Here is a 23,695-nt window from a genome sequence, read left to right on the forward strand (position 1 = left end):
TCCCCCCTCAGGGCCGCCCCCCCTTGTTTCCCCACAGACCGTGTTCCTCACGCAGCCTGTTACCCCCCACGCTGTTAAAGGGAAACAAAATAAAATACAAGGAAATTTTATTTTTTTTTTCAGTTTTACCAAGATTTTGCTTTGTTTTTTTTTTTTTTTTTGTTTTGTTTTGTTGTTGGTGTTTTTTTTATTATAGTTATTAGTGGACAAGTCCGGTCAGTTTCTGTATTAAAAAGGATCTTGATGGAGGTAGCTTTGTCTCTGTCCTGGCTTTTTTTTTTTTTTTTTTTGCTTGGTCTCACCTGTGCACTCATCTCAGTAAACAAACGCGAAATAAAATTAGAAAACAAAAAAAATTAACTGGAATCCCAGGCCAAGGCAGCGAGCAATGTAGCCAGGCTCTCCGTGTAACAGACATGGCGCTGTGGCCTCCAGTCACTATGTACAGAGTCCATCATATGTCCCCCTCTCTCCTCAGCACACTCCTTGCTCCAACGGGCTGGCTGCAGCGGAAGGAGTCTCTCCTCCTCCCGGAGACCTGCACAGCAGCTTCCATGGAGGGAAACAGCACCCAGTCAGGAATGTCAGGCAGAGGGGTAGAGTGTGAAGGGGTAGGGGAGGGAGGGTCACTTCAGCTCAGCCGAAAGATTAACAGCAGTGGGCTGGGGGCTCACTGTTGCTGGGCCACCTGCAGGACCAGAGAACATTATCTGAATCAATACTATCATATTATACCATCAACACATCCCTAACCAGGGCTGTTTCCACCCCCTAGACAGCCCTGCTTAGGGATGAGCAAGGGTACGTACTTGTTGAGGAGGGGGCGGTGGAGGGGGCTCACTGCTGCGGTTAGCCAATCTGCTGAGGATGTTGCGCTCCGACATCTGGAGGCGCACAGCCACAGGTGGGATGCGGGCAATAGTGGCTGGCAAACGAGTCACATCTGCCTTCATGTCACTCAAAAGCTCCTCCAGCTGCTTCAGAACTGGAAGATAAACGGACACATTCAGGGGAGGAAAGCAGAGGCACTGCACAGGACAGAGACAGGAGGGGGCAGTGATGCTAAACATCTCCACTCTTGCTTAGCACACACAATCACCTTTGTGCAGCACAGCATTAGCTGGTTTATTCCCAGCCATCGACTCCTTGGATAGATGCTGGTGGCTCTCAGCCAGACATTCCACCTCCGCAAATCGTGTGTTCAGAGCCATTGAGGGGTGAGATGGGTCTTCTGACATGTTCAGATAGGCAGCTCGTCGCAACTGCTCCTCAATCACCAGTGCTTGCTCCAGGAGCTGCAAGACAGGGTAGTAATGAGAAGTCTTCCAGCAGTTGGTGGAAAAGCAGCCTGTTTGCACCACCCCTCAGTCTGCTCCTGATCTAGTTCTCTACTGCTTCATAAGGTGAGATTCTGCACCCGAGTCCCCTTTCACCAGCTTCTGTTTTATCTTGGAGCAAGGCCTAAAACACCACAAAACAATGAAGAGCTCCATTAAGCCAGGCCAGGTACACAGGAAAACCAGGCTATGTATGTCTAGTCTAATAAGAAGACTACTACAAACTCAAATTCTTATTCCTCTGCTAAGATGGCTCAGATTTTTAAAGGCTTTTTTGAGGACCAAGTTACTTGCTCATTCACTCTTTCTGCATGGAGCATTTGGGATAAAGCTTTTCCTTAGAACCTGAGTGAGAAGTATCCTATGCTACTTACAGAAAGTGTCTAAAGAACAGTTAAGCATATCAGGGACATTTGGAGAAATTAATTTGAATACTATTACAGCAAAGCTGATCAGCCAGACTATATCAAATTAATGTTTGGTTCCAAGATTCAGAATTACATGGCCTAATCTGTGTTGGTCTTAACTTCCAGAGCTAAATGGTAGTCACTCCCAAGTCGGTTTGGACAAACCAAAAGCTACTCTTTCACCAATCTAATGTTATTCAACTTTTCTAAATTCTGCTTAGGTATATGGAATGGTTTGTAGCACATCAGGCAGAACTTGTGGTGGGAACAGTTGCTTGAACCTTCAGCCTCCTGCATGCCAGTTGAAGCAACATTGGGAGGAGGGGGAAGCGGAGAGTGCACTGAACCAACTTCCTCAACACCACTTCAAAAGAAAAGGACTCCTATCATGACACTACTACATGATTTTGCTAAACTTTTTTTTTTTAAATAAAAGGCACTACAGAAATCTTTCCTTCAGTGAAAAAAGTAAAAATCAAAAACATCAAGCTCAACAAGGCAATCATCTTGTTCTTAAAGGCCCATCCAGCTGAAAGGCACTTGTCATGCTGAAGAGAGCACCTTACCTTAAATCTCCTTGCCAAGAACTTGTTCTTTATTTCCAGGAAGTTACCCCTGTTCATCTCACCCTTGAAGGGCTCATTGAGGATGGCGTAACGTGGATCATTCTGAATATCTTGCCAACGGGCATAGCCATGACTGAGATGGGATGAGCTCAGGCAAACAAAGGCAGTGAGAACAAGGGAATATGCAGCTCAGGCAGATACAGTTCTCAAGAGGAGGTGGGGGAAAAGGGGTTGCAGAGAGGGGAGGAGCAGGAGCCAAGGAAAAGGAATGAAACCTATGTCTTCCTAAATCTAACTGTGCTGACAGGAAAACCCTCCTCCCACCATCACTTTCACTCTGGTGAAAGAAGATAAAAACACTCTCACTGAATGTACTGCAGTCAGACCTGAGACGGTCACCTTCATAGTAATACTTTATGTACAAGGGGAGAGAACTGGTCTATCAGGGTAAGGATACTTGATAATTCCAGCAAGGAGCCAGTAGTCATGACGCCGATGCCATATCTCATAGGTCTTCTTTGTGACAGTTGCAGCCCGCTCTTCATTCTGCCACAGGGAGTGTAATTCTGGAAAGGCAAAATACACAAAAATAATTGAAAGTTTTTTCACAAAAACAAGCAGTACCTTATACTTCCCGGTATATAAAGATGTCTGGTACCTGTGAAGCCACCATCAGCTATGTTGAACATGAACCGTTGCTTTACTGCCTTCTTGTGCCTTTCATCTACTGACTCTTTCAGCATCTCCCCATTCTGCAGCATCACCACATCTCTCTTATCATCCTCCTTTTTCTCATCTGTACACACAGGAAGTCATTAGAAAGAACATAGCAGAAAACACGGCAAGTCGGACCCACAATGAATCCTTGCAAAAGATGGACTCAGGAAGAGGATGGAACATGACTCACCTTTCTCATCCAAGGTGATTATAGGAGGTTCAGGAGTATTCTCAATAGGTGCTCTGTCTTCCACTTTCTCCACATCAGCTGCAGGAGAAAAGGGGAACATGAAATGTAGCTGGCAAGTACAAGGCTTTATTCCTGAACCTGTGAAACTTAAAACTGTTCCCTGACTCCCTGTTCAAAGTCCTGGAATTGCCCCCCACCGATTATGTCTGTTTCTGTAAGGTGAAATATTAGGGCAGAGAAGATGCAGCTTTAGGAAGACATCTATTTTTTTGTTTGTTTTGGTGCATGTTGAAGGTATTAAACAACCTCTCTAGAGATACCTTTGCTTTCAACTTCCATTGGCTCATCTGGTCTTTCCTTCACCTCTGGTTCCTCTACTTTTTTCTCTTCTGCTTCTGTGGGATTTGCTGGGGATTTTGCTTCCTGTGGTGGTGTCTCCACAGGCTGGGCACATTGCTGAGGACAAATCATTGAGAAGTGAGACAAAGCAGCACATGGAAACAGAATACAGCCAAAACAGTTTTCAAAGTAAAGATGCACAAAACTGCTAGGCCAACTCTGAGGACCTAATAGTTATCTTTAAGCATTGTTCCAAGAACTGTAAGTGTGGGCAGAAGTAAAGACATTTGCAATTGCATGAGGCAAACAAGCAACACAACACCCACCTCCATAGGGACCTCTGTTTCTGTAGCAGAGGCGCTAAGCTCTTTCTCTGGTTCAGCTGACTCTCCTTGCTCCTTGGTACTGGCTCCTTCTTCCACCTTCACTCCGTCTTCTGTATATTCCCCATCCCACAGCAGCAGAGCAGACAAGAGAAGGAGAAGAGCCATCAGTAAGGTCTTTCCTTCATTGTAACCAAGCACACATCTCCTTCACTCCTGGAGATTATGCCCAAACAAATGGGACCAATAACACTCAAGATGAAACCACATTCCACAAACACAGGACTTTTCACTTATATTTGTTCATCCAAGGAAAACTAGTGTCCTCTCTTGCCTTTAAGGGTTTGCAAATATATTTGGCAGCCCTCCTAACACGAGAGGTAAGTTGATCTGTGTCCACCCCCAAGCCCCACCACCACAGCTCTGGTGAGGGGAAGAGCCAGGAAGAGGTCAGGACACAGGATTTCACAAGGGGGAAGCTCTCACCAGGTGGAGGGACAGGGGCAGGTGTATTTGGCTGTGTATCCCCTGGTGTTGAAGGAGTTGGAGTTTTGGGAGAGGGGGAGCTTGGCTGTGAAAGTTTCTTGTTCTCCTCTATCTCTGCCAATTCTGGCATACTCCAGCGGCCATTCACATGCTCAAATTCCTGCACCTGCAAGAGAAGGAGAGAAAGATATCACAGCAGGAGTCATACAAAACTTGTCCTCAAACCAGAAGAGACAGATCACTCAACACAAAGAAATAGGTGGGGAAGAAGAGAGAACTCACTAGCTCAGCACCCCAGTAACTAGAAGCTGTATGGAGAGAAAAGGCTACCGTGCTCTCAGGCACCTACCTTTTTGCGTATAAGTGACATGACCCCAATGCGAGTAAGCACATGCTGTCGAGAAAGACCTTCCCGAGGGACCCCATCTGCAAAGGTCTCTGCACCATCAGCTCCAGGTTCACACAAATGGCGCATGAACAGTGAGACATAGGCCCTAGAGCAGTTAAAAGACAAGTAATTTAGGCCACAGAACAGGTTAGCTGGAGATAGACCCCTTCCACAGCAGACCCCTTCCCAGATAATGGGAAGCATTCTAAACCACCATGACAATTTCTGAGGTTCCAGGCCCCCTTCAAGAGGGTTTCCTTACAGAACTGTTACATTCACAGAGGACACAGCTCACTTAATGTTAAGCCAGAAGCAATTGTAAGCCTGGAAAGAACTTGGAAGGTATTATGTGCTTGCCTGGCTATGCAAGCGTTTGATTTTGGTGACTGATGAATTGAGTCCAAGGAAGAGAACTAGGAGCAATACCCTAGTCTCCCCCAGGTCCTAGTCTCTCCTCATTGCCCCACAAAGGACAAACTAATATTTTACAAAAAGGCCAGAAGAGGGCCGTTTTTTATTCTTCCTCAAAGGGGCTAAATGTTGCCATCCCTGCCTAATGCACTTACTTGAATTCTTTCTCTGACTTGCCCCGGAGGTCCCGAACAAGCCATTGAGTGGTGAATGCATCCTGAGGTGGCATTCCATAGCGCATGATAGCATTAAGGAAGGCTTTCCGCTGACGGGCATTGAAACCCAAGACCTAGAATGAGGGAAAAATAGATATGGAAACAGCCATATAGAAGCAGCTAGAATTTAAAGACCTATCCTGCTGCTACTTACCTCAATGTTCCCTCCTACGCGGGCAAGTAAAGGAGGCAGGGGCTTATCCTTATCATTTCTCAGGCCTTTGCGGCTAGGCCGACGAGCTGCTGAAGAGAGAAACGCAGCTAAGGAGGAGAGACAATGCACAGCATATTGTTGCGTGAATACTTCCCTTGCAGAAGGGCACCATAAAGTGTACCAAGCATCCAAAGTCCCAGCTGTTACTACATGCAGAGAAAGTGACCCAGGAACTCTGGCTTCACCAGAACTTACCTTCAGACCTCTCATCAAAGTCCTCATCTCCTTCTTCAGAAGCAACTGAATAGTCTGACTGATTATCTGACTGGTCATCCTGCCAGTCTGAAAGAAAAACAGCACGTGAGCCTGAGACGCTACTCCGTTACTCTCCCAGTAACATATACTTACACCCATTTCCCCCAAGTTCCTGTGGATTTTTGTACCTCTATCCTCCTGAGAGCCATCATTGTAGTTAACTTGCTTGCGAATACGTTTGCCCTTGCCCAGATTCCTGGCCAGATCCTCCTGTTGCTGCTCGTAATGGTGACGGAGCAGTTTCTCCCAGTAATCGGGATCCACTGATTCCTCCTGCTTTATGATCTCCCGTTCAACCTCTTCTTCCTCCTGCCACACAGAGGTACAATTAAGAGCCTTATGTTACATATCCCAACCTGCCTGAGTAGGTTTATGCCTACTTGCCCTTAAAAGCATCAGCTTGATTTACTTAACTGATCTTATACAATTCACTGGAAGACCCTAGCTGATATCCACCTCATACTCACCCCCATCTCCTCTTCACGAACTACATACTGGGCCACTTTGAAGGAGCTGAGATACTCATTCATGCCCTGAAGTTCTGTGTCTTCTGTTTCATCCTGGTTCCGATCCAACAGGCGCTCAATTGCTTTGTCATCGTAGTGGATAACACTGCTGTCCTCGCCTTCTTTGTTATCCCCTGAGGGAGAAGCACAGACAGACATCTATGTGGATCTCAAGGGACTACGAGAGGATATGGCACCCTAGACCTCTTTGTAGAGCTCTGATCAGTACTGTGCCTACAGTTACTAGCTAACTAAGGATTCAGTCCTTCCCCACCTCCTTCAGTTCTACTTTCAGGCACTCACCACCCTCAGTTGCCTCATCCTTGAAGAGCTCTTCAGTGCCAAATTTGAGAATGTCATCAAGTTCCTGTTTTGACATGGAGCCTGTCTTGGAGCCCAATCCTGGTCTCACTACCAGATGAGTTAGCATCATTTTCTTCTTGGCCACCTGAGTGATACGCTCCTCCACTGAGGCCCTTGTCACAAAGCGGTATATCATCACTTTCTTGTTCTGTCCAATTCTATGTGCACGACTGAAGGCCTGGAAGAGGGAGACACTCAGAACAGTCTAGAGCAACACAAGCAATTGCCTGCTACACCCCACCTACCTCCACAAGTTTCCCAGTTGCCTTCATGTTTGCTCTTAACATTGGTTAAGACATGCCCTGGAAGAATCCTCTACTTGTTCACTTTCCACCTCCACCCATCCTCACTGCTCTAATTTTGCATGTTTCTAGAAGGGAAGTCACCACAAATTCCTTCACTCCCTCTGATGCTTTCACTTCCCTTCTTCCTCACAAAGGCCCCCTACAGTGAGTGGTCTCATTCAAACTCACCTGGATATCATTGTGGGGGTTCCAGTCTGAGTCATAAATAATCACAGTATCTGCTGTGGCCAAGTTAATACCAAGACCCCCAGCTCGAGTTGAAAGCAGAAAGCAGAACTGCTGAGCACCAGGAGCTTGGAAAAAAAAAAGAGAACAGAGGCAATCAAGGGAGAGCACATTACTCAAACAAGGATTTTATCATCTCAGGGGAATCACTACCAGTTTAAGATTCCAGGAGAGCAATGGAACACTCGGGCCACTATCAACAATCCCATATTGAACACTAAACACATACAAAACAAGAAATTTAATTTTGTACATAAAATACAGAGGAGAATTCTTACCATTGAAGCGATCAATAGCCTCTTGACGCATGTTGCCTGTAATTCCTCCATCAATCCGCTCGTATTTATATCCTTCATGTTCTAGGAAGTCTTCCAAAAGGTCTAACATTTTAGTCATCTGCATATCAAAAATCACCACAAAAAAAAGTGAGGGACAAGGGGATACCAGAACAACAGGCTCCTTTCCTCAGGAACAGAATTCTCAGCTTTAAGGTTTTCCCCTCACATACCTGAGAGAATATGAGCACCCTGTGACCTCCTTCCTTGAGATTCTTTAACATCTTCTGGAGCAGCAACAGCTTTCCAGATGCTCGAATAAGAGCACTACCATCATACATGCCATTTGGCATCTTTGGAGCTTCCTAAAAAGAAAAAAAAGTGAGGGGTAAGAGAAGAAAACTGCTTCTGCTTGATATTAGTCCCTAGCTGTGTTCTTCAGATGCTGACTCACGTCTAGTCATTTAACTCAGTACAACCACAATGCATAGCATTACTTATACAAAACATCAGTGCCAGCCTGTGCTACTTATTTTGCAATTTAACTCCTAGATCCCTTCTTCTTTCTGAGTCAGTCCCTACTGTGTCTCCCTCATCCTGAGTGAATCAAAAGATGTTCCTACTTGTCAATAAAGATACTGGAAAAGGATAGGCCTTCCAGTATGTGATGTCTCCATAAAGGCAGAAATATACAAGATGGGAAAAAAAAGCACAAGAATAAAAAGGGAATCCCTCCATACTTGCCATGGAGCTCATGGTCTCCCTGGTAACAGCCAGCAGGGAATTTGCTTATATAAGAGTAAGTCAGCAACTGGACATACCATAGCAGCCACAGGAAAGAGGTAGGGGTGGTTGCAGCACTTCTTCAGATCCATAACAACATTCAGCAAGGAAACTTGGTTACCACCACCACGTGCATTCAGTGCCTCAAAGTTCCTTGTCAAAATGTATTTATAGTATTTCCTGAAAAGGGAAAAAAACATATATATATATATATATATATATATATAGACACACACACACACACCCCCCAGGCACCCCTCATGAGAGCAACTAACATACTCTTTTGTTAACCTGTGTACAACTCCTGGCACTACCTGGCAACTACCTAGGCTCTGCCAGTGGCAGTTACTATCCTTTTAACCCTTACATCAGACCACAGGACTATTCCTCCCCTCAACTACAGCAGCAGCAGGAAGTTTTCCTCCTATCCGCTGTGCGGAAAACTCTACAGTGAGGCTAAGGCTGTTTCAGCAGCTTCTTTGGAACTGCAGAACAGAGCAACAGTAGTTCCACAGCAAATGCTCCATCCATCCCCACACTCACTTCTGCATGGGGCTCAACTCCACTCTGACAATAAGTTCTGTCTTAGATGGCATGTTCTTGAAAACGTCAGCTTTGAGACGCCTCAGCATATGCGGGCCCAGCATGTCATGCAGCTTCTTAATCTGATCTTCCTTGGCTATATCCGCAAACTCTTCTAAGAAGCCCTCCAAGTTACTGCAGAGAAACAGACATTCAGCAAAATCCACAAAGGAAAAAGAGCAAAAAAAAAAAAAAGGGGGATAGGAGTTTCAAGACAAGCAGGCTTTGCCTGAACTTGCACTGCAAGACATACTGGAATCTCTCTGGTGTCAGGAAGTTCAGCAGGTGGAACAGTTCTTCCAGGTTGTTCTGCAGGGGAGTTCCTGTAAGCAGCAGCTTATGCTGGAGTGAATAACCGTTCAGCACACGGAAGAACTGGAAAAGCAGGGAAGGAAGAGAGAGAGAGAGACACAAAGACTTAAGTCACAGTCCTACAAAAAAAAGTCCTAGAAAAAAGAACAACAAGCTAGAATTTGATTTAGATCATAACAGCTGTTTGGATAAGAGCTCCAAGCAGCTCTCATTCCAGTCAGGGCCACTAGACTGATCTTATTTGGATCACTCTTCTGCATAAGAAATGACTGCAGCAAGTCCTACAAGCCATCAGGTACTAGAAGGTTTCCCTTGCTTTTTTAAGTTACAAGCTTTCAGACCACCAACCTTTTCCAGACTGCTATACTATGTACTTTTTCCTCTAAATTAGTGTTCTACATTCTTGCTTCTCTGGCTCGAGACTTCTAGAAATAACTAAGTCAGTCTTCCTATTCATATCAATCCTGGCAGCATTCCAGAGTTCTGAACAAGCAGAGGAGAAAGAGCTAAGGGTTTGCCAATGTGTCTTTAAAGTAATTTGTGCTGGTTTTCACAACAATGAAGTAATTCCAGACAGAACTAGTGAGCAGGTAAGGTACTGAACTGAAAAGCACAAGTATATAGTGTTCGCTAGCGCAAACTGACATAGCAGTAATTTATGAACTTGGCCATTTGTTTGCTCTTTTTAAACTTAACATGATACAGCATCAAACAGTATGAGAGTAGCTTGTACTAGGTGGCAAACAAAAATCAAGAGATACCACCACTCATTTTGGTTATCATACCAGAAGGATTCCTTTCTTGGAATCAAATACGGAAGTTACTCATATCTGCAAAAGATACCCTTTGGTAGGTAAACATCACCACCTGTCAAAAAAGCTGATCTGTCTTGCAACCATACACCTAAAGCTGTCCTTAAGGGACAGGAAACAAATCTAGAAAAAGGTAGACTTAACGGTCTTGGTGGATATCCAATTGCAACTTAGTCATTGTGAAGCCTTGAGACTTAATATTCTCTTTCAGTTCATGAGTACGAATAATAAGTGTTCATTACCATTTCCAATAATTTCAATTCTAAGCACAGAACAACATCCAGTTTTAGGGCCTACAATCAAACATGATCTGGAAACTGGATATCAAGCACAGCTGTGATATATTGGAAAGATACCTCACACTTGGATCTGAAAAGTTAAAGCTTTTTTTTTCTTTAAACAAAGAAGTAACTTTCTCTTACAGTCTGCAAGAACCTATAAAACCAGATTTCCAGTAACAGTTGTTTTTAGTGTACTAAGCCCTAGAATCCAGCTGAAGACAGACAAATCAATACCAGAATTAAAGCACAAGGGCTTAGGGAGGGGCTGGATTAAGAAAGTACAGTCAATTCAACTGAATTAAAACAAGCTTAGTTAAGGTGCAGCCTTGTATGAAAGCAGCTGTATGGCTTTCAGCATTTGCCCAGGCATTGTTGGACACCCCTGGCCACCTCTCCCATTTCTATAACATTTAATTAGCTCTGCCACAAAGCTTGATGAATGCAGAGACCAAGACTACTCTGGAAGCAGGACAATTGTACTCATGAAGCTTGTCTTACACTCAATATGGTAAACCCTTTCAGAATAGAGCTGTTGCAGGTATATGATCTGCTTCCAGAGAAGCCTGTTTTTAAGAAAAAACATCCAGGTTTTGCGTGTTTGTTGGGTTTTTTAAACTTTATTTTTTTTTTTTAAAGTTTTCCAGTATACACCAATTGCCTACTCAACCAGAGAGGAAACTGTTTTAATGAATGAGACACATGACAAGTGAAATTGTTACCAGTTATAATAAAAATGAAGGTTGTTCCCCCCACCCCTCCCCGCCTTTAAGATAATGCATCAAATTTGCTGTCAAATATATGACTAAGAGCTGGCAGACAAACTTACTTGCTTAGGAACAGCAATCTATTCTTCTGAACAATCTCTGCAACGCGTGTCATGCCTATAAACCTTATTACCTATGCTTTTCTGTACCTTAGACTGATTGTTCTTCAGTCGGTGAGCTTCATCCACAATGAGACAGGCCCAGTCAATAGACCCCAGTATGGCCATATCAATTGTGATCAGTTCATAGGAGGTGAGAAGCACGTGGAACTTCACAGCAGCTTCCTTCTGCAAAGGAAAAGGAGGGACATGATAATGAGATAATGGAATGCCCCAAGACAAAGGGGATGCAGGGTCTCTCCAAGCTGTTCCAACAAGCCATGGTTGAACAGCATGTCAAAACCATTTCTCACACGCAGTTTCCTGTCAACAGATTCAAAATACTACCCAAGCATTCCAGTTCTTCAATCCCCTATTACTTGTTTTACTCAAGTCTCCTCAACCCCTTTGTTACTTACTACCTATGTACAGTAACCAAGTCTTGAAACAAGTTTACAAATAAGCAGTGAATAGAGGAATGTTATGGAAAGATCCGGTGATATGTAGCTCATCAAGAAGTTAAGACTTAGATAAATAGCTTAGAAAAATTTAAATTTGTTAGTACTTCGTGCAGATAAATTTCAAGGGAAACCAAAACCAAGGAGTCCTATTTAACTCTGCCACTGGGAAAACTTTTCCTAGTAAAAAAAGGTGGTAGCTAGACTAAAATTCTATTAAAAAACAGCCACCTATATCAGGATCTTCCTATCTGGGCACAGAACGCAACTTCTCGGATGTCTAGATGTGGCTTTACGACCAGCCAGTTCCTCATACAGACTTAAGGAGGAGTCAAATTGATGCAGGTTGGCAATTCTGACATTGACTTAGATCTGTAGGAAGTATGATATACAACTTCACAGATTAAGCAGAAGAATAAAGAGACTTGCCTATAGCCAGTATTGCTTTAGTCAACACCCTTTTTCTTCAGTGCTGTATGGTTCAGACTGGTAAGTGCTTAAAACAGTCTAGAAAAGGAGTCTAACTAAATACCCAATAGTCATCAATTTGTAGTTATTTCCCCTGCAAAGCTAAAAGTATAGTCAGTTCCCAGGGATTTCAGAATATCTGAATCTTGGCTGCTGAAAGCCAGTCTAGCGCATCTCTTCTTCCAGCTCAGGCTTGCAATACAGCAGAGTTCTGTACCTTCATTCTGGATGCTTTTTTGCCTCCACGTATGGCATTATCCTCAAAAGTGAACTCATTCTCACGGATGATGGCCCGGCTGTCTTTGTCCCCAACATAGGTCACTACATACATATCTGGTGCCCACATCTCAAATTCTCGTTCCCAGTTGATGATAGTGGAGAGTGGGGCACTCACCAAGAAGGGTCCCTTTGAGTGGCCCTATGAACAGAATCAGTAAGAGCATTAGATGAATGCATCCACTCACTCAAGCACCATCTTCCTGGCTAGTGTTCTCACAGCTATGTTTTGCCTCTCACCTCTTTGTATAAGGAATATAGGAACACAGCTGTCTGCACAGTCTTTCCCAGACCCATTTCATCTGCCAAGATTGTATCTGTGCCCTGAGCCCAAGAAAAACGCAGCCAGTTCAGTCCTTCCAGTTGGTATGGATGCAAGGTACCCCCTGTTACATCAAGGTACTCAGGTTGCCGGTCATATTTCACTGTTGGCTACAGCAGAAAGAAGGAAGAGTTGAGATTTACCTTAGCAATACAATTACCAAGAGTTCTTTCCTAGTCAATACATATTCCCTAGTGTAGATGAGACTCCATTGAAAACCACCAGATTAAGCCCAGTACTAAATCCCTAAAAAGCCAGAAGGTGTCCATCAACCCAACCCATCTTTTTTTTTTTTATAAGCTCTTTCTACCAATAGCCAGCCAGTCTGTTTCCAGTTTACAAAAGCTAGGCCTTTGTCTGAAGGTTGTATGAACCCATTTACTTTTTAGGCCTGGAAGGAATTATAAGCCTTGTGTTTGTTACCCTTTGGTTTCCCATTTACCAAGCCCCGTCCCCACTCAAAATAACCAGCTCCATCAGATGGCACCAAAGCAGTAAACAGTAACTTACATCTACCGTGGGAGTTTCAGGGGGCCTTTCCAGTTTCCGCATCTTCACTTTCTTTAGCTTCTTACCAGGCCTTCCCTCTTCACCCCTCATCAGCTCCCTATGCAGAGACAGTCCCAAGAATATGCAAGTTTAATGGCTTTTGTAATAGTCCAAGGGAAAACTATCGCAAAGAACAGGGGGGCAATCGGGTAACTCAAATATGATCAAGAGAACAAAGTTGGAACCTTCATGAACTGATGGAGAGGTGTAAGGTTCCTGCCCAAAGGAATAAGGAGACAGCAACACAAAGATGTTTCTTTGCTATCTCCATATATGCAGCCAGTGCTAGGTAATGACATACTCAAATACTTTCTGTTGAGATAGAGGAACATGACCTCTAGGTATTTTCTCCTACCTGTGATTCCAGTAGGCTTGCTTGTAAAGGTCATAATCTTGGATATCCACATCCTCGCTTTCCCATGATGCCTGGTCATAGGGCAGGTCTCTCCATTTAATCAAATAGTGGACATTCCCCTTCTTATCCACACTGAGGGAGAAACCAGTAAGTCTTAAGCACAGTGAAAAGACAGCATTCACTCAATCCACTCAAGTGGGAGAGAAGAAAAGGATCCCTTAATGAAGCAACAAAAACACAAGAACAATGTTTGTCATATAAACAAAAGAACTCCCATTTTTTCCCCCTCATTCACAATGCAGCTTAGCTCATCAGCTCTCCCTTAACCCTACCTAAGGCATTTGTTAAAAATCCTCCTGCTCTTCCACAGGGATAGGTATTTAAATGAGAATAATTTGTCTTCGCTTCCTTCCCTACCTATGATTAAGGATTCTGTGGATCATCATCCACTCCGGCTTGATCCCATAGCGGTAGAAGCGCTCCTCCATTTCAGCATATTTGGGGTCCTTGTTCTTTCTCTTTCGACTTTTCTCCTCTTCACCTCCGAAGTCCCCTGAGGGTGGCTCATCCATATCATTCTTGCGTTGGTAATTCCTAAACATGACTTGACAGTGCAGCTCCAGCTGGAGTCAGGACAAAGAGTTAAAGACCATAAGTCTCTCTCCCCCTCAACTACCCACAGAAATAACCATATCATAAGGGTGGATAGCTAAGAGTCTTTAACTCACCTGCAACTCTGACACCCAAGAGCAGTGCCAGTAGGACATGCCCTGCCATTTGACAAAGAACTGCCTTTCAGGCCGACCCTCCAGAGGCTTAGGAGGAGGAGCATTAGGGTCTGCATCAGGTGGACGTGGTGGTGGGGGACCAACTGGGGGCTGACCCCATTTCCAGATCAAGATCTTCTGCACCTTTCCTTTCAAAGCAGGGCACTAAAAAGTTAGACAGATTGTTATATCAGACTGCAAGTATTCTAACCACAAGTGCTGAGGAGTAGAGTGTGTTCAAAGAGTCACAGTTCTCTTCCTTAGTTATAGCTTTACTACACAGGTGGAGTTTGCTCTTTGGGCTTGGAAGCTTTCATCCTCTTATTTCCAGCATTTCCCTGAGCTTTCTCTAGTTTGTCTTCCCTCCCCTCCCAACCAAGACTGGGGAATCCAATTCAGTATCTTAATTTAGTCATCTCCCCAGGGCACAAAAAAATCAGAAGTTCCACATGAAATACACAAATTGCTGGGCTTAATGTCAGTCCATCCAACCAGAACTCCAATGTGCAGAAAGTGTTTTTCTGTGGAACTATCAGCCCAATATAGGGATATACCCTGAAGCAGATTCTATTTTGTTCATTATCTTAGAAGTCCTCATCACTTACTGAAAGCATCTAATGCCATTTATAATACTTCATTTCAGTAACATCTTGCAAGTGTGAAACTTCTGACCATCTACTAAGAAAGGGCTTGGCATTACAGAGCCTGCAGTACAAAATCTGTTTGGCTCAGTACCAGCTTAAAATATTTAAGTGCTGAATTTGCTTGCACTCATATTGCTGCTTTTACATATACACAGGGCCCAAGAAAACAGCTTTGGCATCCTGGACCCAAGACTGCCCAACTACTTCACACATGGGCAAACCTCATGAAACTCAATTGCTGTAATCCTGTACTTCCTGCTCTCTGGAGTAAAAACAGCCAAGCTACATCCAACCATAGAGATCCAGACCTCAGCAAACTATGACAAAAATGCAATAGCCTTCTCTGAGGACCTAGCATTTCCAGGAAAATGTGATGTTCAAAAGGGAACAGATCCATCTGCTCTTTTAGCAACAGGGGAGTGGCATAGCAGAAACTTACAGTGCAGCGAGGACACAGCCACTCCCCATTGGGAATCTCTGGCAATGGGGGATTCAGACAGTGGATGTGATAGGACGAAGGACAGGCATCACAGCATAGCAGCTCTCCTCCATCCTTGCAGACTCTACAGAACTCCATATGGTGGTCATCTTCTTCCTCAGCATCTCCCACAACATCTTCCAGGATCTCCTCACCTTCAGAGTTATCCTCCTTTGCTTCCCACTGAATGCCCTCTTTCTCCTACAGAGGTAGGAAATCAGAAAAATCAGATCGACGCATTCATGATTATCTTCATTAGCACTGAACAGTATCAAGTCAACTGACCTTCCCCCTTGACAAATTCAGGGGAATCCAGTACTCACACAGTGCGGGCAGCTCCATTTGCCCTCTGGGGCTTTCTCCATGTCTGGGTCGAGGCAAACCATGTGGTAGGCACGAGGGCAGGTATCACACAGTATGATTTCTCCTCCCTGCTGGCACACCTCACAGTAGTCCTGGTGATCAGTCTCATAGCCATCCACAGCCACTGTGGAGTCCTCCTCACCTGCAGAGGATGTGGGAAGTTAGAATAGTACAAGGCACAGCAGATACAAGCCTCTTGCAGCAAGGGCTGGTGCTCCCTCAGCACCAACAGACTATACAGTTGCAGAGTGAGTTTTGGATTCTGTATCTCTCTATCCTTGTAATAAACAGGGCAGGGGGCAAAAACTGAAACAGAAGTGAAACAAAGCCCTTTGGGACTCCTTCCACCCATGAAATTAAAGGTATAGCTTAGGCCAGGAAAACTCAGCACTGTATCTGTTCCTCTACCAAAGAGAAAAAATTCCTGGGCACATTTTCCTTACTGGAAGTAATATCAGGTCCTTCCTCCATGAAGAATTCTCCTCCCTCAAGTACACTGATAAGGACCCAAATGCTGCACAGACATTCCTCTCATCTCTCTATACACTTAGCTGCAATTCTGTTTCCAACTGACAGCAAGCAGCAATACCTTTCTTTTTCTTTTTCCCAGCTTTGAGTTTTTTGCGACTGCGACTACTACGGCTGGTAGATCCATCTGAAACAGAGTAGCTGTTGATGCTGGCATCATCAAAGTCTGACTCCACATCCAGATCATCGTCTTCACTCTGAGGTAGGGAAGAAGAAAGATGTGCTGCTCAGGCATGCACGCTGGGGACAGCAATCAGACCCAGATCCCAGCATCTCTAGCATGTCATAGCTTCTCCTCAGAATATCACAGAAGGAGGGTCACTTACTGATGATCTCTTACGCTTGGAGCCAAATCCTCCCAGTTTGATTTTCAAAGGTGCCACTTTCTTTGTTTTAGGTTTTTTGATATCAGGAATACGAGGACTGGCCTTTGGCTTCCGCCGGGCATTGGGTCCTGCGAACAGAGAAGCCTGTGAGTCAAAAGGATTACTGCCTTGACACCACTCTCTACCACCCTTGTCAGATTTTTCATCTCACCTTTGCCCTCCTTTGTCTTGGCTTTCCTGAGCGGCACTTCTACCGGGGGCTGCGGCAGCACAGCATCCACGTTTGTCACCATACTCTCCACTACTGCAACAGCTGCAGCTGCAGCAGCTGCCACAGATGCACCTGAACTTCCCTTGAAGGGGTTGTTTGTGCTAAACTCCCTCCATTTGGCTCCCAGTACCATCATCATCTTCGACACGGCTATTTTAGGGTTCTTGGCTGCAATAAGTGGCCTGCATACAGTTAAGGAAGGAAGAGTTACTGAACCAGCCTGAAGTCTAGATGATTCCTTCTCCTCCCATTACGCCCCCCCCAGCAGCACTTCTTCTCCCAAACTACATTCCTTTCTAATCTCTGATTAGAACAGGCAATGAATCTCTCCACTCCCATCCTTCACACAGCGTGGAGGTAAACGCTCCAGGATTTGGAGATCAAAATGGAATTTAGCACATTAGGGGGAAAAAAGTGGACTAGGAGTAAGGACTCGCATCATTTTCAATCACCAAAAACAAAAGATGTGAACCAATTATTTTAGTGTTGCTTCAGTTTTCGCTCTAGGTAGGATGCTAGTGTCTCTAACGTGTCTTGAGGTTCCAAAACCATGAAACCTAGTCAGTCCTTGTCCTTTTTTTTTTTTTTTTTTTTTTTTTTGCTTCAGCAGCCCTTCCAAGTGCTACAGGCTTGCAGATCACCTGACAAACTGGCTGAAAGCTTTATAGTTGGTGAGAGTGCGGTAATCCTCTTCTGTGAAGATATGGTCAATATCCTCCATGCCCCAATCCTCTAAGAGCTGAGCAGATGACTTTGGCTCCTGTGCAAAGAGAATCACAGCAACTCTGAGCAAAAGCACATACTCTACAAAAGAGCTTCTATAAATCTACATTACCCATATACCTTTCATCTACAGATGACCCAATGGGTCAAGACTGGGGGATTTCCACCTCCAGCCCCCCCCTTCACTTGTCACTGCCATAGGACACAGCCTCACTAGAACATCAGAAGTGGGAAAAGTCTGCCGATTCCATATACTTTCTAGGTGTGTTTAAGGTAGGAGAGAGGAAGGCATGCAAGATGGGAAAGCATTCAGGTCAGTCAAGTTTAGGAGAGGAAGAAACGGAACCATCCCCACTTCATGCACAGTAACAAACAGCACTGATCCCCAAAATCGGATACACGGAAGCGAGGAACAAGCAGTCTATCAGCAGGGTATCCTCTCACCTTGGAGTCATCATCTTCTTCCTCTTCTTCTTCTTCCTCCTTGCGCTTAGCTTTGTTTTTCTTTTCCTTCTTAGGCCCTAATTTCTTCTTTTTCTTCTTCCCAGGTGTATAGTCACTGCCTTCACTGTCCGAGCGCAGAACCTCCTCTTCTTCCTCCACAAACTCATTGCCCTCACCAGAGCTGTCCCCCAGCTGGGGAGGGAGGGAGAGAGAAGATCAGGCAGCTGTGAGAAAATACCCTGGATAAGCACTAAATGCCACATTCTCCCCAAGCTCTAGAGGATTCGTACAATGGATTGCTGCTGTAGGTCAACAACAAAGCCAGTCCCCTCATGCCACATATCCATAGAGCATCATCCAAGACTTCCTTTTCCTCACCTCCTTCTTCTGACGCTTGCTGAGCTTGGGCACTTTGGGTTCCTTTAGTTTCTTGGGCTTCTTCTTCTTCTTGATTTTGGGTGTTTCAGCCTCAGATAGAAGCTCTTCTTCCGGCTCTTCTTCAGGCTCTGGAGGGGAAGAGGTGACGTATAATTTCAACTTCCATCTGTGCACTACACCATAGCCCTCTTCTCACAGACTTCACTTGATTTGTCTAGTTGCTACATACTTACAAACATAGAAGCATTTACAACCTCTTACCCTGAACTGTTTATAACATACTACTTAATCATACGGTAAGTAACACATTTTCCTCCCTCCCTTCAACAAAGCCTATTTCCACAGTATTCCTTCTCCAAGCAGAGTTGCACTCAGATCTCAAGGACCAGAAGTTTGCCCTAACCAAATAAGAGGAAAGGGCAGAGAGTAGATGGCCACAACTAAAGGAGTTGAAATAGTGAATATAATGGAGAACATGAATAGGATACTGTTTCAGTCCTCAGGTCTCCAGAAGATAAGTTACTTAACCTCTTTACCTGGGCAGAGCATCCTACAGCAGCATGCAAAGTACAGTCCAGTATGCCACTACTTGGCCTCCTCCATAGGTAAGCTGCTACTCAGCAACTCGGTTCTGATTTGGATTTGGCACAACTTTCTCCCCCCAGCCCTTCCCTCTATGCCAGCAGCTAGCAAGCTCACCCCATGGGCAGGGCGGTGCAAGCTCCCATCCCATGGCCTGGCTCCCCGCAGCGGCCTGGCTCCCCGAGGCCCCCGGGGCAGGGGCAGCCCGCTGCTCCTTTGTGGCAGTCTGCGGGAGCAGCCCAGCCATTCGCCCTCCCCTGCTGCCCCGCCCATCGCACACAGCCAGAGTCACTCCTTCTCCCTCCAAGGGAAAATGGCCTCCTGACCACAGGAGCTGGGCAGGATGGAGGAAGCCACAGGTCGAGAGAGCTGCAGTGGTGGGATGAGGTGATGCAGGTAGAGCTCTCAAAATTTGGGGTCCCTGCATCCCTGACACACCTCCAGCCAATTAGTATCTCTTCACTCGCACGGTCCTGCAACACCAGTTCCTTCAGAGATTCCACATCTTCCTCTCCTGCTAGTTCCGATTTAGAGCCTCTAGTGTCCCATCCCTTCCAATGCATCTCTTAAAGCTCTTAAGTTTGCAATGATTTTAAGTTTTTCTTCACCAAGATTTTCCTTACAAGGCTTACTGACAATCTACCCCCTACCTAAGGTCTTAGCAGGACCAGAAGGCACCTAAAGTCAAACACCAAGAGAAAAAGCCAGGCAAACAAAAAAGCCAAGAAGCCCTTAACATCACTTTCCCTTTCCAGATGCAACATTTTCTCATATGATACTACAACACTACAGCATGACCTGGTAAGAAAAGCCAAACTTGTCTTACAGTCCAGCACATTAGGATACACGTTCCATTTTACAAGGAAGCAGAGAATCCAGATGTTTATGGACTTGCTCCATAGACATGCAGCGATACCACCAGAAACAGAAGAGTACCCAGGGCTCTAACTCCAGTCTGATGTTGATGAGGATGCAAGCAAGAGGGAAAAGGCAAGGTACAAAGACTACAAGAAAAGCAAAGGTGAGCAGACAGCACAGAGCAAGAACCACAAGAAGCCTCAATAATTGGGTGTGGTGAAGAAAAAGTGGGTCATGCAACAGCCCAGGGCAGTTGGCTCTGGACGTCAGCAGGTCTGAGATCCCTGATGAAAAAGCCAGACATTCTGCCCTTTCACATAGTGCCCCCCATTCCCCTCTCCACTCATGAGAGATGAAACTTGCAGGCATTTTCATAGTCTGTCAGAATTGGACACGCTGCCTCCACCCCTCACACCTCCTCAAAGCATGCGCCCCCGACAACCCGCGATGTCTCGGAACAAAGTCAGCTCCACCTGACGTGAAGCCACGAGCCCTGCGATTTGAAGTAACCCCAGGATTCTGATATCCAAATCAAAACCGCACGCCTGACTCCGAGTCAAAAATGATACCCCTCCCCCCCCCCCCCGCAGATCACGCGTTTCACATACCCATCGTGAGAGGAGCATTACCCCACTTCACACACGGGCCCTGCAGGCCCTCGATACCTTGGTGCTGGGGGATAGCGTTGTTCAACAGAATCTCCATCTCATCATCATCGCTGCCCCCGGAGCACGGTGACGGAGATCCAATGCCCGATGCCATGTCCTCCAGACTGGGGGAGGCCCGGGCTTATAGAAGGTGTTGTCTTCTTGCCAGTCAAGCCAGTACTTCATTGAAAAGAAAAAGAGAAAGTTATAGCAGGTATGAACTCTGGTTTTCCAAGCAATAGTGCTACCAAGAGGATCCTTGCGAGAAAGCTTAGCTAGCAACTTCACTGCGTTTGGAGCCTACGGATAACAGAAACACTGGCAGCAGGTATCAGATCGGAGTCGCGACGAGGCAGGCTTTGAAGGCACTAGACGTTAAACTGAGTCAGCACCTCAACCCCTGCGAGGGAGCCAGAGCAGCTGTCCTAGAGGAACACCCTCCCAGCTCCTGCAGCCCGGAACGACAGCCCTAGGTCATTTCTAACCCCCGGGACCCCGCACAAAAGGTGTCGTCGTCGCCGTCGTCTCGGCGGCGCCCGCAGCCCCGCTCCGCTGCCCGCCGCTCCCGCGCCCCCGCCCGGAGCGGGGCTGCGCGGCGCAGGGCGGGGGTGGCGGGGGGGGGGGGGGGGGCACGGTCTCTCGGGCGGGGGCGCGGGGCGGGGCGGGGCCGGGGAAGTCCGGCTCGCAGGCAGCGAGGGGCCGCCTCTCCCCGGGGACGGCCGCCGGGGCGGAGGCCGAGCTGCAAGCGGCAGGGCCCGGCGGGGAGGCCGCCCCCCCCCAACCCAGTGCTGCGCCGGGAGGGGGAAGGGGGGCGCGTCCTGCGGCCGCCCGTGAGGGGACAGCGCGGCCCCGGGGGTAGCCGCGGACGAGAACCAGCGGAGAGGGGGCGCCGGCCCGCGTGGGGGAGGCCCCGGGAGATGGTGGGAGAATCTACCCGCCCTCGTCCCCTCCCGGCTCCTCACCCAGCTCCAGACCCCCAGCTCTGCTCCGCTCTGCCGCCGCTGCTGCTGCTGCTGAAGGGAAAATGGCTCCGGCCCCGGCACCGCCTCTTAAAGGGGAAAAAACCCGGCCAGGCCCCGCCCCCCTCCCGCCTCCATCCCATAATATGCCCCGGGACCCCGGCAACAGGCTCCGCCTCCATCTCCCCGGCAACCCCCCCCCAACCGAGACATCCCATAATATTCGTCCTCCCCTCAGAACTTCCCACTCACTGCCCGACCCGGCATCCCATAATAATCCCCCCCTCCCCGGCTGGAAATATCCCATAATATACCCCCACTCCCCCCCCCAGCCGAGCAACATCCCATAATACTCCCCACCCTCTCACCCCTTCGCTCCGACATCCCATAATACACACCACACCACCACCCCCCCGCGACCGGGACCCCGCGCCGGGGCAGGCACCCCCCGCGGCGCGGCCCCTCGCCCGCCATCCCATAATAGTCACGGCCCTCCCGCTTGGGGTAGGAGGGGGGTGAACAGCAAGCTGTAGTAACCCCCGGAACATCCCATAATAGTCATACCCCAGGCGCACATCCCATAATAGTCACCGCCACCGCCACCACTCCCCCCCCCGCGCGGGCAGGCATCCCATAATAGTCGCCGGGAGCCACCGTCCAGCCAGCCAGCCAGCCAGCCAGCCCATAATACTCACAGCCGCCCTCCGTGCCAGCCCGCGGGGCTCCGCCGCACCCACAGCCCACCTGCCGCCGGGCCCCGGGCCCTCCGTGCCACCCCACAGGTCCCGGGAGCACCGGGAGCACCGGGACACAGGCCCCGTGCGGTGGGACTGAGCGTCCTGCCCGCTGGAGCCTCCCCGAGTGGGGTCTGCCCTAGGGGTCGTCACCCCTTCTTGTGTGTGTGCCCCGGGATCGGGCCCGCCGTGCCCGTCGCAGCGGGTGTGCTCGCCGTCCTGTGCCTGCACCCACGAGCTGCGGGCCCCTTTGGTGGCATGGACCCCAGCAACCATCAGCCATGCGGGTGCTGCGGTGACTTCTGTCGCTTCCCCACCATGTATGTGGGCCTGTAACGCACGGCATGGTGCTGTCGCGAGCGCTGGTGCCTATAAAGCTGACCCTGCCCCAGTCCCTGCCCCTGTCCCTGCCCCTCTGTACCTGCTGCCCTCCACCAGGCACCATCACCTCGTGCGGTCCATAGACAGAAACACACCTTGTGTGTTGGCGTTCCTGCTATCAATGCGTGTGCCCCGCCACACCAGAAGTACCCCCGTGCACATGGATATTCCACAAGGCCACCCCTTGGCCTCTGCCGCGTGCCAAGGGTGTCTTGTTTGGCTGGCAAACCTCGCCTGCCTGCACATGTGGCCCCCAGCCTGCCACCTCCCTGCGGTGAGCACCTGCGTGCTGAAATGCTGCCAAGCTCCACCATTGTGTCTGCACGCCCTTCAACAGCTTCTGCTCTGGGGCAGTCCGTAACGCTATCGATGCATGCAGCCACGCCACGGTGTGAGCCGCCCCTCCGCGCTCACCCTTCCTGCACTGCTGGCACAGACAGGGCTGTGCGCTCCAAAACGCGACTTCATTGTTCACCTTACACCTACCAAAATTGCACCATTCCTCCAGCCATCCGTGTTACACACGCGTGCACTGCCCCTGCCTCTATACCTTCGCCTGAACTATGACGACGCTATGTCTACGTCAGCTCTACAGAGGGAAAGCGGCAGGAATGAGCCGTGCTACTACACCACAGATACTATCTATCTTTCACGTGGATAAACCCTAACAGAATATTCTGCCTTACAGAGGCGTGCGGCTGATAGCGCTACCACCAAGCTCACGCGGACCCCCACAGGACTTTTCTTTTCCCTCTTTTGTGCGCTGACAGCCGTAATCCCCTCTAATGGGAGCAGTGCAGACAGCCATGCCAAATTCCTGTGCTAGGCAGGCCAGCCCAGAGTGTTACTGCAGTGCTTGCAGTGCGCCTCTTGCAGCGGTCCGGTCACCTGGCAGGAGGCACAATACCAGCAGAGACCCCTCAAGGTGGGTTACTGCACTCTCTACATGCACTCAGTAGCACTCGTGCTAGTAGGGTTATGATCTTGAGGGCTGTTTGCTACCATTTCCCTAACATGTGTCCTACAGCCT

General features: G+C 47.6%; 1 protein-coding gene and 1 non-coding gene across 14 annotated transcripts; both read right to left on the reverse strand.

The window, feature by feature from the left end:
* Positions 1 to 90: 90 nt before the first annotated feature.
* CHD4 (chromodomain helicase DNA binding protein 4) lies at positions 91 to 22,132 on the reverse strand. 13 transcript variants are annotated; one of them, XM_035571553.2, is made up of 41 exons: positions 22,115 to 22,132; positions 21,554 to 21,639; positions 20,553 to 20,771; positions 18,505 to 18,632; positions 18,127 to 18,318; positions 17,601 to 17,719; positions 16,900 to 17,141; positions 16,689 to 16,816; positions 16,424 to 16,559; positions 15,795 to 15,976; positions 15,433 to 15,672; positions 14,311 to 14,514; positions 14,000 to 14,205; positions 13,583 to 13,714; positions 13,189 to 13,285; positions 12,597 to 12,788; positions 12,298 to 12,498; positions 11,206 to 11,343; positions 9,141 to 9,262; positions 8,849 to 9,022; positions 8,344 to 8,485; positions 7,756 to 7,887; positions 7,526 to 7,643; positions 7,191 to 7,315; positions 6,658 to 6,895; positions 6,316 to 6,488; positions 5,977 to 6,157; positions 5,789 to 5,899; positions 5,534 to 5,640; positions 5,320 to 5,453; positions 4,715 to 4,859; positions 4,366 to 4,531; positions 3,883 to 3,992; positions 3,538 to 3,673; positions 3,218 to 3,295; positions 2,969 to 3,106; positions 2,768 to 2,876; positions 2,311 to 2,443; positions 1,100 to 1,295; positions 810 to 985; positions 91 to 688 (listed from the first exon to the last, which is right to left on the reverse strand). In XM_035571553.2, exons 3-41 carry the CDS (start codon positions 20,704 to 20,706, stop codon positions 671 to 673), a joined length of 5,853 nt encoding a protein of 1,950 aa, XP_035427446.1. In that variant the 5' UTR covers positions 20,707 to 20,771; positions 21,554 to 21,639; positions 22,115 to 22,132; the 3' UTR covers positions 91 to 670. The 13 variants fall into 13 exon arrangements, with proteins under 13 accessions (XP_035427446.1, XP_035427462.1, XP_035427460.1 ...); XM_035571569.2 differs by lacking the exon at positions 22,115 to 22,132 and having other exon boundaries at positions 5,534 to 5,619; positions 5,789 to 5,875; positions 20,610 to 20,771; positions 21,554 to 21,665; XM_035571567.2 differs by lacking the exon at positions 22,115 to 22,132 and having other exon boundaries at positions 5,534 to 5,622; positions 5,789 to 5,875; positions 20,610 to 20,771; positions 21,554 to 21,665.
* LOC118260973 (small Cajal body-specific RNA 11) lies at positions 4,199 to 4,338 on the reverse strand. The gene has a single exon (XR_004782341.1). It is a non-coding gene; the product is annotated as a small Cajal body-specific RNA 11 (non-coding RNA).
* Positions 22,133 to 23,695: the final 1,563 nt, after the last annotated feature.

Source organism: Cygnus atratus, chromosome 1 (assembly GCF_013377495.2).
Source record: "Cygnus atratus isolate AKBS03 ecotype Queensland, Australia chromosome 1, CAtr_DNAZoo_HiC_assembly, whole genome shotgun sequence".
Lineage (NCBI taxonomy): Eukaryota > Metazoa > Chordata > Aves > Anseriformes > Anatidae > Cygnus > Cygnus atratus.